Source organism: Diplotaxodon limnothrissa, linkage group LG10 (assembly GCF_057381915.1).
Source record: "Diplotaxodon limnothrissa isolate DT_005_m linkage group LG10, D_limnothrissa_male_GT1.1, whole genome shotgun sequence".
NCBI classification, from domain to species: domain Eukaryota; kingdom Metazoa; phylum Chordata; class Actinopteri; order Cichliformes; family Cichlidae; genus Diplotaxodon; species Diplotaxodon limnothrissa.
In genome coordinates, this window is record NC_140605.1 from 3,622,585 (window position 1) to 3,636,856 (window position 14,272).

Sequence of the window (14,272 nt, forward strand, 5' to 3'; positions counted from 1 at the left end):
TTTCACAATGCAGTGCAGTAAGGTTGGCCCCTTTGTTGGCTGCTCTGCGTTACTCTTGTGAAAAGTCTTTCGTTGAGCCATCGACATCGCGGCACAAAGTCAGGTGGAGACAGGCGAGACTGCTGCTTCATACTGTGATGCACATGTGCTCTTATATGTATGATGCTACTTGCACAAGAGCGCAAACCTCCGCCAAGGCAGCTAAATCTTATGTACTTTTAAGGAGGCAGTGTTGTGTTTTGTTCTTTTTAAACAACAGTGTAAGAAGTTGTATGTAGCATGACAGACATGACTTTGATTACACCAACATTATGTCGGAATAGGTGATGGATAAATAACCGGACCGATTAACTTGAGTTTATTATATAATGTGATGCTAAAGTATCTCTAACGAGAACGATACTCCTCCTTTCTTTCAACGTGGATTGTTAACTCCACCCCACCTACACCCCAAGAAAGTTTTATCAGCATTTATTCAAATCTTCTCGAGCTGCCGTGTTTACAGAATGACACGCACGCACACAAGTGCTACCAAAAACATCAACCCTCCTTGGCAGAGGTAAAAATGAACAGATAGCTTTCATGCAGCTATCATGGAATCAATGTTTCTGTAAATGTTGGTGGTAGTTTGCTGGTCAGTGTGTACTGAGTGCTGAATATCCTCTGTAGGGCTGCTGCTCCAGCCTGTCTTCCTGCACTCTGGGTTGTCTGTCACACATTTTTCATAAGGCTGTCTTGGTTTTTACACATTATCCTTGTGAGCACTGCGCGTTCCGCCTCTTAAACTGACTGGTCGCATCCCCGCCGACTTTTGCCCGTCTAACCAACCGGTGCATGGACTGCTGAGTGATGTTTGGCATGTCCTGACTATGGTACGCCTTGCTGTAGAAAGTTAGAGCAGATAACACAGTGCCTGACCTTGCTCAGTTCATCACCAGGGCCTTGTTTAACATGGTTCCTGCTTCCTGGGCAGGCGATGATGACCCCCGACATGCAGGGTGTAATTATGGCCATTGGCAAATCCAGCAGCGTGTATGAAAAGAATGGGCCCGAGGCGGCCTTTTTTAAGGTACAACCTCTCTCTCCTTTCCGCTCTCACTCACTTCCTTCACCTCCTCTTCTGTTATTGTGTTCCAGTGTAACATTGTTCCTCAGACCACTGCAGTGTTTCCCACAGATTTGGATTCTGTTTGTGATAGTGGAATAGTTTTAGGGGCTTACATGTACACATGCGGCACTCAGGTGTGCTGCTTAAATTAAGCTGTCATTTACTTAAGTAACTTCTCTCTCACACAGTGACAAGTAGCTTATTTTTCCTTTGTCTCTTTGTTCAGGCCATCAAGATGGAGTATGGACGTCTCTTGAGATTTGCCCAAGAAGACACGCCGGTTGAGAATGACTACCGACTACAGCACATCATCGTTTACTTCATCCAAAACCAGGCACCCAAGAAGATTCTGGAGAGGACTCTGCTCACACAGTTTGCTGACAGGAACCTCGCCTTCGATGAGAGGTGTAGTCCTCACTCTGCCACAAGCTTGTAATTTAAAAAATGATCATGTTGCATTTTTTTTCCCCTGGCTGTGTCAGAATCGAGTTGGTTACCTGAAATCGGTTCTTCGTAGTGACCAGCAGAGGGTAGCAGAGACTGTAAGAGCTCCCGTTTTACTCTCAGCACAGACTGGCTGTGTCTCATCAGAGCAACACTTTCATGTTGCTAATCCTCTCTGATCTGCACGCCTTCTGCCTTTTGTTCGAACACAAATCATACAAGGCACATGTCCAATACTGACTTTTTCTTTTCAAATTACCACTGCTGTATATCAAGATCCCCCCTCTTTTAACTCTGACATTTTGGTGTCATTAGGGTGTGTAATGTCCCTTACTATTTCTTAAAACTTTTCAGCTATGCTTGTTGGCCTCGATCCATATTCATGAGAGGAAAAATTGATTTCTCCCTTCTCCTCTATTTTGAGCGAGATAATTAGATTTATGTGTGAATGTGGCCTCAATAGGAGCCTCTGGAGGAGTGCTTCACTAGTCCTCTCAGCACTAAAGAGTGATTCATTAAGCCACGTTAAGGCCTAGGGGCAGGGTGGAGCGTTTTATCTCCTGGAGTACCTCACGATGACTCACCAGCTCCGTTTCAGTAACCCCCCGTCCCTCTTCCTCTCACAGATGTAAGAGCATTATGAATGTGGCACGTGCCAAACTGGACCTGATTAAACCCGAGGAGGTCAACATGGATGAATATGAGGTCAGAAGTTGTGCCGTCTGTCTTTTGTTCGTCTAAAACTGTACATTTGAGCAGATTCATACTGGCTGGACAATCTGACTTTGGCTTGTCTCCATCAGATATGGCATCAGGACTACAGGAACTTTCGTGAAACCACCATCCTCATGGTGACCGGTTTGGAGCTCTTCCAGAAGACAAAGTATGTTGACGCCTCTTTAGCAAATGTATAAAAAACCTCAAACAAACAAACCCAGCGTCTCCGTAGAGATTTAACTGATTTCGCATTTTCCTTTATTTTCATGTAATTTCCCATCTTGGTGTTTACCTGCAGGGGGCAGCAGCTTACAATCGTGCAGCTCCCCAGCTTTAAAGTTGTGCAGTGGGTTCACCGAGTTCATTTTTTGTGTTACTCTGTGAGCCGCCAGTGTGTCTTTGCTACAGTTTTATCTGAATGTAATATCTTTCTTTCCAGTTATGTGGAGGCTCTCATGTATCTGATTTACGCCTACCAGTACAACAAGGAGCTTTTGTTAAAAGGCCTGTACAGAGGGCACGACGAGGAGCTGCTCGGCCATTACCGTCGAGAGTGTTTGCTGGTGAGCCCTGTGTGCCGTGTTTTCCGACTTAAACAAAGCGACTTCAAAGAAGCTGCTTGGAACGGAAGCCTTTGCATCAAGCAGCTCTTCTCTGTGATCTCCGTCTCTTCTGTGTCACTCCCTTTCCTCTGTGTCAAACATCCTCTGCTAAAGTGACTCAGCAAAACTCTCACGGCTAGACGTTCCCCTCCGACACCGAGCAGAGCGCCATAATCAAATTGCTTTTGCTGAGATATTGCTTTGGCTTGCTCGCAGCCCACAAAAGATTCCACTGAAGATTTTTCATCTGATACTGACAGATGAAAATCCTCTCAGCGTTGTGAAGTGAGCCCCTTTTCATTTCACTCCCACCAAGCTCCAGGCTATGCTCGGGTATTATTGGTTAGGGCTGGGGGTAGTTTGGTCCGATCAGCCTCATACTGGTCTTTAGCAGCCCTCTCGCTGCTGCACTCAGTAACCTTACACTGGCATTGTGCTTGTAATGTAATCACTGGAGTGGGAATAGGAAGCAGGAGGGCCAGTGAGTGTAAACACATTACCATGAGACACGAGCGTGTCCTCAGCTAACCTCAAACCTCAGGACTGTGCAGGGCGATTGCCCATCTTAGTTCTCTGGCCAGAACGTCTAGCTGTGTGCACTCAGCTGTTTACCTTCAGCTCTTGTTTTAATTGAAAACACTGCTAACATTGACACAGTTACTGTATTTGGATGTTTTGCAATTCCACCCTGCAGTCTCTGATTCCAGACAGCTCGTTTCTTCAGAGACAAGGTCAGGGAGTTTGTGTGTGACAGCAAGGTGTTTGAGGCCTCGACCAGAGAGAAAAGCTTACCTGTTAAATGTCAGGATCCTTTAGTTCCAGCGACTTAAAGATATTCTGTGATATTAATGATACCTGGGATTACTGTTGAGTACTCGTCTAACAGAAGAAAAGGAAACGACACAATTTAGAGTAAAGAAAGTTTTGCTGAGGTTTTCAGACTACGGGGGAGTTGATTTGTGAGGGAGCAGGGTGTGAAGGGACAGGTGTGAGGCACTGATTCTGTGTAAGTCAGAGGGACGGGAGCACACCAGTGCTGCGACAGCAACAAGAGGTTTGTTCTAGCAGCCTGCTCGTCAATCCTCCTCTTAAGCCTGACGTCATTAGGCATTTCCAGGGCCAAACTCTTCTCCGTTTCCCAAAATGTTCAATGTGGCTTCTCTCTGGGGTGTTACAGTGAAGTTTGACATCATGGCATCCATGAAAAAGAGGATTTACGAGGTTTAAAGGACTTGGAAATTAGCTCGCTAGTTTCCATCTGAGGTTGATATACCATGTTCTGACTGAGGGATTTCTATAAAACTAAAATATGCAGTTTTCCTATTACTTTGGAAATGAATGAAGATAGAAATCTAAACAGCAGCGATGTTTGTGGGGTTATTGACGTTGGGCGAGCTGGCATATGTCAGTGTGAGGGTCCCTGATAGGCAGAGACAAATGCAATCATCCTGCAGAAAAAAGACGCTGAAAACAGGCCATTCATCCCATTTAGTGGACCTCACAGATTCCTCAGGCTTTTGTAAATCTATTTAAAAACATTAAATGTGCCCTTTTGTTTCAGTATTCTTAAACCCCCTCTGCTGATAGATGATATAGAAAAACTGGATGTAGCCACAGTGATGTCACCCTGTGGTTTTGCATTTTGAACGCTGGCATTTTGACTTATCAGCTAAAAACTCAAAGTGCAGTGTGCACACACACGCGCGCACACACACACACACACACACACACACACACACACACACACACACACACACACACACACACAGCTGCTCATTAGTCCTAAGTAACAGACTAATAAAAGAAGAGAATTTTACTCTCCAAAAGAAACTTCTTGGGTGGTCTGTACCACACAGCAAGCTATGATATTAGTCCAAAATGAATGTGTGAGTAACTAATAAAAGCTTTGATATAAAAGACTCATCAGTGTCCCTCCCCCCCGCCCCACAGAAACTAAATGAGCAAGCGGCCGCCATGTTTGAGTCGGGAGAAGAGCCTGAGGTGACCACAGGCCTGGGCATCATGAATGAGCTGGTGGTGCCCTGCATCCCTCTGCTGCTGGTCCACGACGCAGTGAGAGACCTGTTGGCGGTGGAGGACATGAGGAACCGCTGGTGCTCCTACCTGGGCCAAGAGATGGAATGTGAGTCCTTAAGGGAGAAGAAACACACTTAGCCTATTAGATATTTCCGGAGAGTTGAAGGCTTAGGTTACTAGTGCATTCCCTCGTACCCCTGCCGAAGATCGCCATAATCAGGCCGCGGCTCAGGTCACGTATCAGAAGGCACAAGTCTGACAGAAAAAGATCACCTAAAGATAACATTTTATACAATACTAATGTTTGTAAGTAGATAGAAATACTAGTGTATTGTATTATGATTTCTCCTATGATGGCATTTCAATGTCATGACAATACAACACAGAACTCTGCACTAATAAACACTTGGACCTACCTGTAGCCACTGTAGCTGTAAGATAAATGCTAAATCACAACAACAGTCACTCTAAACCAGCGGTCCCCAACCTTTTTGTGCCACGGACCGGTTTAATGTCAGACAATAGTTTCACGGGCCGGCCTTTAAGGTGTCGCGGATAAATACAACAAAACAAAATGATACAACCAAGACAAAAACTGTGGTATTTTATAAATATAATAATAAACGCGAATTCACTGTGTAATCGTGTAACTTTATTAGCAGCGTCCTCCTAAGATGCACCAACAACATCGAGAGTAACATCCTCCTCTCTTCCCCTTAATGCTTTCTGGTCGCTATGGTAACGTGTAAATATTTCTTTCAAAATAAGACACACAACTACAACACGGGAAAAAACCCAGGGAAACAGAGTTAACGATAAAAACGTTGAAAACCATAAATTTCACACACGAGCCTCAACTCTCGCGGCCTGGTACCGACTCACAGATAGGTACCGGTCCGAAGCCTGGGGGTTGGGGACCGCTGCTCTAAATCACTGTATATTGTGGGGTAAAATAGTAGAGAGAAACCTCCAACAGCAAGCACTTGGAGACAGTGGGAAGGAAAAACGTCCTTAAATATATGACTTTTAAATCGATCTACTAAAAATCTCAGTGACCGTGACATCCTTTCTAACTAATGAAATGGCCCTGAAAATCTGATTTTCACTGCATGGTGACAGTTCCTTATTTTCTGTCTGTTCACTTCTTGACTGCAGCTAACCTCCAGGAGAAGCTGACAGACTTCCTCCCAAAGTTGCTGGACTGCTCAACGGAGATCAAAAGCTTCCACGACCCTCCCAAGCTGCCCACCTACTCCACCCTGGAGCTGTGCGAACGGTTCAGCCGCATCATGGCCGCCCTCGGCAGGGTGCCCACCGAGGGAAGATGAGCTCAGAGGGTCGCCGAGGTGCCTCTCCCTCATCGCAGGCCCGACACGCCGGGCAGAAATTCATGGACCTCTCTTTAACCCATGCCTTCCTTATCAATCCAGGGGTCACTCGCTTCTAGCTGTTATTCCTCTGTTACTCTTTTGCTGCTATAGGTTTTATCATTATAAATATTATTTCACTTTTATTTTAAGCAAAACACGATAGAGGGCTCTGGAGGAGAGGGCAGACTGCTGGGAGGGGGAAACGTAACGTGAGAGAAGAAGTTGATGGATAAACGGTGGCGATCCTGAAGTGGTTGAAAGCGAAACATGTTCTGCTTCAGCTTAGCAAAAACGAAACGAAACATACACACAAAAAAAAGTTTGAGGGTTTTTCCTAGTTTATTATTGTTGTTGTTGCCGTTTGATTCAAGCTTCCCCGAACGCACTCATAGCCCTTTCTAACGCACCCTTCTCAGTGTGAAAAGGATCACCCTGCCGCTCCGCCTCCAGTTTGGTACAGTATTTCCACGTTTTGTTTTATTTTTCTAAGGAAGTCAGAGCGAGGAAGAGAGCCTCCAGATTTATCAGCGGCTCAAGAGGATCTCAAATGGGTCTCATGTCTTTGTGGACTGCGCCAGAATGAGATGTTTTAAGTGCTGTGGTAGACGGTCATGGACTTCCTGTGGCTTGTTAATAAATTGAGAGAATAAAATTTTATTTATGGCCCTTTTAGGCCACATAAACATGTTTTTGCCTGATGTTGACTTTTCATTTGTTTGCACAAAAATCCCAGTGCACTTCACTTCGTCTCGCCCCTCCGTGCTGTCCTGCTGTGCTGCTTCAGCTGCTATTCTGCAGCTTATTAGAAGCAGGCTTTCATTAATGTGCGGATGCAAACTCCAAAGCGTGCAGCATGTGGTCGCAATAATAAGAATACGAAACGGGGACTCTGTTTTAGCAGCTTGAAAGTGGAGCTTTTTAATGATGTGACTTAGGTCTAATTTCCTGGAGTAATACTAATTTCCAGGAACACAGATTACTGCAAACAGCCCATGTGATGACGCCAGGAAGCATTCTCAGAAGTCTTTCCCAAACATCGCTCCCAGCATTGCGCATATCTCAAGATGCACGTCATCCTGAGAGATGCCGCACCATGCTTCGGATTTTATTTCGAGCTTCCCGCTCCTGACCTCATCGGTGAAGGAGCGCAGCTTTGTCCGAAACTCAATTTAAGTGACACGTTTTATTTATCAGCTCAATATCCTTTTAAAGATTTAACGCCATCCAGATCACAACGTGGACTCTGCCGTAGTAAGGCAACAAGATGATGCAGTCTATAAGGCATGGGAAAAAAACAGATTCATTTCATTACACTGGGAATGATTTGTAGAGAATTAGGTTTCTACAATATACCGGTTCCTAAGTATTGATATTAACAGCTGTGCAGGATCATAAAATAAGCCAAACTTTTGCATAAAGGCAAATAACTTTGGTGAAGGCTGAAAAGCAGCTTGGCGAGCACACTCCAGTGGTTTGCATTTGTGCTGTGTCTGTCATTGGCCCAGTGTGAAGCACAAGTTCCAATTGCTCGTGCATTCCTGCACGTCGGTCTGAACCAGTGCTCGGCTGTTAGCTGACAGTCTGCTACAGTTGTGTCTGCCTCCTCTGAACTCTTTTTCTTTCTTTCTTTTTAATCAATGAGCCACATTTTCAGCCACAGGCCTGTCACATCATTGGCCCTTTGATGGCTGAGCCAGTGCTGCTGTACATAAGCCGTTTGCACGGAGAACCTACAAGTGGAAACAGTTTGACTGTCAGCCATATTGACATGTTTGATCCTGCACAAGAGCTCAAGCTGTTTCGAGTCAAACGGATCCATATTAAAGCGGCCTATTGTGCTTTTTTCCAGCACTGTTTTTGTTGCTGTGGAGTAGTTTTGCTCGAGTTTATTACACACACACGCACGTATATAAAACACTGACCTTTATGCAGCCTCCACAGAGCTAAAACCGCTTGTTTCAGAGGGTGAACTGGAAATTTAACCTCCTCCGTCACAGAAGCCCACCTGATTCGGTTTGACTGCCCCTTTTCTAGCTTCCACAGACTGGGGGCAGTATTTTAAAGCTCCACCTTCTCGTGTTGGAAATGACCATATCAGGAAACCAGTGCCAAGCTGGTATTGGCTCAACTCGAGGGTAGAAAATGATGAGCATTTAGGGCAGTTTGTAGCCTGATCTTTTGGCACATGGGCATTATTGACAGGCACGCTGACTTAGTCTTTGTCAAAAGTTTAAAACATTAAATAAGAACATTCACTGCTTATGAATGACAGTCTTTGAAGTGTTTAGAACCTTTTAAGTACCCGTGCTCACTCCCAAGGAAATGAACAGTCTATCATTTTTATGGTAGTTTTATTTTAAAGGAAAGAAGCAAAACACAAAGCATAAAAGATAAACATTTACTGGATGCCATTAAGTTAAAAAAGTATTTTATCCCCAAGCAAAACATACAAACTTAATACTTGGCGGTGAAACCCTTGGTGGCAAGCACAGCAGTAAGATGTTTCTTGTAGTTCATCACCAGGTTTGCACACATCTCAGGGGGGATTTTGTCCACTCGTCTATACAGGAACTCTCTAAATCCTTTAGGTTTCATGGCTGCTGCTTGGCAATTTGAAGTTTCAGCTCCCTCTACAGATTTTCTGTAGGTTTGAGGTCTGCATACTGGCTCAACTGCTCCATGACCTAAATGTGCATCTTTTTTAATAGAAATATCCTTTATTATCCCTCACTGGGGAAATTCACATCTTCCAGTTGACCACTGTTGCCTTGGTGGTATGTTTTGGGTTACTGTCATGCTGGAAAACCCACCCATGATTCATCTTCTATGTTCAGGGGAAAAGTTTCTTATCAAAGATTTGATGGTGCACAGCAATGCCCACTGGCTTCTCAATGCGGTGAAGTCCTCCTGTACACTTAGCAGAGAAACAGCCCCAAACCATAATCTTTCAACCTCTGTGTGTGCATGTGATTCAAGCCTTCTCAATCACTTACATATTCACAGGCAAACTTAAGACAGGCCTGTACATGTGCCTTCCTGAGCAGGGGAATCACAGGCTCCTCCTGTGTAGTTTTGTCCTCCATGATCATCCTTAACCTTCAGGCAAGATCTTTGATGGAGCTCCAGACTGAAGGCGACTGATATATACAATCACAATTGCTGATGGTGTTGTGCAGGTCTAAAATCTTTCCTTTAACACCTCTTTGGTTTTGCACATGGTGGTGGAGGAGTCAGAATGGAAGAAATTCTATTGTCAGGTGTGCTTTATACACAAAACGAGATCATAAGCATCTTGAGTAACTGATGGATTGATTGCAATCTGTGTACCACATACGCACACAGCCTATCTGTGTGTGCCAGAATGTAGGGGATCAATACCTATTTCACTAATTGAGTGTCCAGTCTGGGGTTTGGGTCATTCCAGAGGACCACAACATAAATATGAGAGTCTGAACAGTTTGTTGTCTTTGCCCTCACGGTTCTATTTCCAAGTCCTGCTGATGATCAATGATGCTTTTCAACACTCAGCTTTAATGTCTGCTCACCGGTATGAGTTCAAAATTCAATTTTATTTATACAGCATCAAATCACAACAGCTGCATCAAGGCGCTTTATATTGTAAGGTAGACCCTACAATAATACATACAGAGAAAAACCCAACAATCATATGATCCCCTATGCGCAAGCTCTTTGGCGACAGTGGGAAGGAAAAACTCCCTTTTAACAGGAAGAAACCTCCTGCAGAACCAGGCTCAGGGAGGGGCGGGGCCATCTGCTGTGATTGGTTGGGGTGAGAGAAGGAAGACAGGATAAAGACATGCTGTGGAAGAGAGACAGAGATTAATAACAAGTGTGATTCAATGCAGAGAGGTCTGTTAACACATAGTGAGTGAGAAAAGTGACTGGAAAGGAAAAACTCAATGCATCATGCAGCCAGAATCATTCTGGCACCGATGTGCTAGCCAGTGGCGTTTCTCTTATAGCATCGAAACTGTTAATATTAGTAGAAGAGAAAACTGTAAAGAAGATGGTTTTTGTAACCAAAAGGGAATGAGGTATGCACACTTTGAGTGTAAGGAAAGATTAAGCCACACGTGGACAGGGAAACTGCTGGGCAAGAAAAGTAATTCTCCAAAATAGCTTGAGATGACTTGTTTCCACTGTATCACACACAGTGCACTACTTAGAGAAAAAGTGAAAGATTCCCAAATAAAAATGAGCCCTCTTAGGCAATAAATAGAAGCTCACACTATTTACATGAGTTTGATTGTTCTTTAGTTTAAAGTGAATAATCTGATCAGGGTTTTTTCCCCTTATGCACTTTAATATATTATAGTAAGACCAGGTTTCCGTAACGTTGCTGCTCAGACTGAGGCTCGTTTGTCACACAAACCCAAATAAGGAATCAATATTAGACAGCGTGGAAATACATTAACATGCTCAAACCAGTCTGTCAAATAAACTACCATCTTTTAATTCCTCTGCTCTGAAATTTTCAGACAAGGCCACCTTGTCTGTGCTCTTCATCACATCTGATCTTCATCTCATCCCACAGTGTTTCATTTCTATGTAAAAATCAATAATCCACCCCTGTTTTTGAATACTTTAACCTCTGTCATAGGACCTGAGAAGCAATATGAGTCTCTCTCTCTCTCTCTGCTGCGTGTGTTATCCTTATTTCACCCTTGCAGAAACAGCAGGCAGGGGCTCTCATCTGCATCACAGTGCATGTGCGGTTTGTGTGTAACCACCTTTGAGTTGGCCTTTTGATTGACCTGTCTAAGTAGACCTTGTTGGTTTGCAAATGTTTATGGGGCATTAATTATCATTATTGGCAGAGGCATCCCCTAATTTTGCTCATTATTTCTATTGACTTAAAGTGGGGCATGAAGCCAAGCTCTGCTTTGATTATAGAGTAGAAACAGTGGCAGTTTATGTGGCCCATGATACTGATGGACAGGCTTAATTAGTGGTTTCAACTGGTTTTCCAACTGCATCCAAATTTAAGCCCCCACAGACCCAATTCATGACCTGCAGTTGTTAATAGGGAAAACAGCTGAAACAATATGCATGCACCTCTGCCAAGTCTGTCTAATTATGCAGTCAGGACCATAAGTATTTGGACAAGGACACGATTTTTGTGATTTTGCCTCACAATGGAGTGAAAGGAGGCCATCGAGATCTTTTAGTTCTAGTGGTTTGACAAAAATAATAATGTCATTTGTTGTAAAGACTCAATAATTCAACAAACAAACTCAATTATGAATCTAAATAATATTCTTCATACTTGCAAACAAAACCTTTGTGATTGCAGTGACTGCCTGAAGCGTGGAAATAACCAAATGCCGTGTTTTACTGATGGACGGATTCTCCTGTCCAGCACCCTGGCACGGATCTTCCTGGGGAGGCTGCGGAGTGTGATCCCCTTCTAGTTACCCATTTAGAGGCACCGCCGCAGACCTCCACACAATGTTGCAGACATGTTAGCCAGGACAGCCCTACAGGGCTTTAGGAAGCATTACTCAGCCACAATGTGTGAGTCTTCCTCATCGTCCACTGACTCTGCTCCCACTACAGGTGTGTCAGTGGGATTGAGGAGATCCTCAAAGTCTTCTTTCCACTGCCTGACCATATCCTCAGTTGAGTTCAGCACCATCCCAGAAGCATCCCACGCCCGGTGCATGATGAAGACCAACAATAAAACACCATTTGGGTTTAGATCAGGCTGTTCCTCCCAATCACACCCCTCCAGTGTTGCATTGGAGTCTCCAGATGAAGCACTCTCCAGCGCCCCACCCAGTGAGTCAAAGAAGGCTGGGCACTCTGATGCATCTGAAATGAAACACACGGTTCAAAACAAAGCTGATACAAAGGAAGAGGAAAGAAAATAAAGTGATTTTGATTGTAAACGATAGTAATCTATTACACAAAGGCACTCAAGTCTAAGAATAAAAATAAAGCCAGTGGTTGTAACAAATGTAACTAACATCTATCGTTCATCTATCTATGGATCTGCCTTCTTTATCAACATGTCACGTAATTACCAGGTTAGACATTATGCTCTTCACATTTTTGTCCATGTACTGTAAACTGTCAGTGTCTTACAAACAAAATCACAACATATGAGACTGGGTGGGAACCGGGTAGATATTTAATATAGAATTCTATGTAATTCTTCTGAATTTAGTGTGTAATCTTCAGTACTTTAAAATACTTGCTGGTTCTTAATGATACTTCAAATGTACACTACATTGTCAAAAGTATTTGTTCATCTACTTTCATGTGCACATGAACTTTAGTGACTCTGATTCTTAATCCAGAGGGTTTAACAACAAAGCCGAACTCTTCCATCAGAAAGAAGCGTGATTTGCCACTTTGGAGAATTCATCTCCACTTCTCTAGAGTCCAGTTGTGGCATTTGCATTGTTCCTGGTGATGGAAGGCTTGGGTGCAACTGCTCTACACACTGTTGTTGAGCTAATCTGAAGGCCACATGAAGTTTGGATCTCTGTAGCGATCGACTCTGCAGACCTCAGCATCTGCTGACCTCACGCTGTGATTTTACCACTTCGTGGCTGAGTTGCTGTCATTCTCAATCACTTTGTTATAATACCACCAACAGCCTACTGTAGAATATTTAGTAGTGAAGAAATTTCACAGCTGAACTGCAGGTGACATCCTATCGCAGTACTTCTGAGGGCGAGCCATTCTTTCCCAAATGTTTGTAGATGCCGAGGTGTTTGATTTCATACTCCTGTGGCCGTGCAAGTGATTGAAATTCAATGATGATGGATGGGTGAGTAATTTGTCAATATGGTGTACATACAGTAGGACATGGGAGTAACAACTGGCAGTTTGTAAGAGTGTAGGAATAGGATAACTGATAACAGAACCCAAACCCCTAATAATACTTGTAGTTCTACTAAAGATATGAAAAGAATCCTTTTATCTCTCGTTCTGCTTTCTAGATGTTTGAGTATTATTAGGAAAAGGTGACTTGGGCTGCTCCCTCATTTTCCAGGGGGTTGCCAAAGTGCATATTTGACTTGGCAGAGACATGACCTTCCTGTCCTTCCTGACACAGCCCTGCTGTTTATCCAGGCTTGGGATCAGCACTAGGAGTAGACTAGCTTATGACCTCCTGAGGCTAAGTTTGTGTCTCCTTGAATCAAACCGCTATTTTTCACATATAAGGCAAATGTTTACCACTACATCACGGAGCCACAAAGTCTATCTGGTGGTAGTAAAAATGAGGGCCTCACTTTAGGAGAATTACTGAATAAATGGTTGAAAAGAAGCTGCGAGATGGTAAAATGGACTGATTCTTATTTAGTGCTTTTCTACTCTCCCAAAGTGCTCTATACAACATGCCTCACTCACCCAATCACACCCATACAAGCATTTCCTTCTTTTTCTTTAGTGCTGTTTAGCAAACATTCACACTCAGATGGCTACATCAGAGAGCAACTGGGGGTTAGTATCTTACCCAAGGATATTTGGCATGCAGAATAGGGGAGCCATGGATCGAACCACCAACCTTCCAATCAGTAGCTGTCCTGCTCTACCACCTGAGCTATGAAGTATGAAGTTCACTTCTTCAACACCACCATCACCAATTTCTCCAGTATGGGTCAGAGCATCCCTACATCTGCTCTCAACTTTTTTTGCCAACTTTTTTTTGCGTGGGAAGCAGCAGGTGCATGTCTCGAGAGCCTTTGTGTGCACGCAGAGTGTATATCTTCATTTAGTCATTTCGTACAAGCCTCATTTGCCCATTAGAGTTTCAGCGTCGGTTTATCCTCACCTTTGATGTTACCTACTTTTGTCGTTGTTCAGCGTGTTGTTAAATGTATGCAGGTTAGACTAAATGAGCTGCAACCAACAATTTTTTGCTTCCCACGCTAAACATGCAGGAACTCACACACTCCCACCCCGTCGTGCTACTGCAGTGACAGTGAGTGAACCCCTGGAAGCTGATAGACAGTTTAGGGTTT

The 14,272-nt window shown here is 43.8% G+C and overlaps 1 protein-coding gene across 4 annotated transcripts in view; it reads left to right on the plus strand.

The window, feature by feature from the left end:
- Positions 1-6,959, plus strand: part of usp25 (ubiquitin specific peptidase 25) — a 36,700-nt gene extending 29,741 nt beyond the window's left edge. For 3 of the 4 annotated variants that reach the window (XM_085364276.1, XM_085364277.1, XM_085364278.1), the window contains 7 exons: positions 974-1,069; positions 1,335-1,513; positions 2,179-2,257; positions 2,356-2,435; positions 2,709-2,832; positions 4,822-5,014; positions 6,064-6,959. In XM_085364276.1, coding sequence (XP_085220402.1) covers positions 974-1,069; positions 1,335-1,513; positions 2,179-2,257; positions 2,356-2,435; positions 2,709-2,832; positions 4,822-5,014; positions 6,064-6,236 — 924 coding nt within the window. In that variant the 3' untranslated portion in view covers positions 6,237-6,959. The remainder of the gene's footprint in view (positions 1-973; positions 1,070-1,334; positions 1,514-2,178; positions 2,258-2,355; positions 2,436-2,708; positions 2,833-4,821; positions 5,015-6,063) is intronic. The other variant, XM_085364279.1, reaches the window with a different exon arrangement.
- Positions 6,960-14,272: the final 7,313 nt, after the last annotated feature.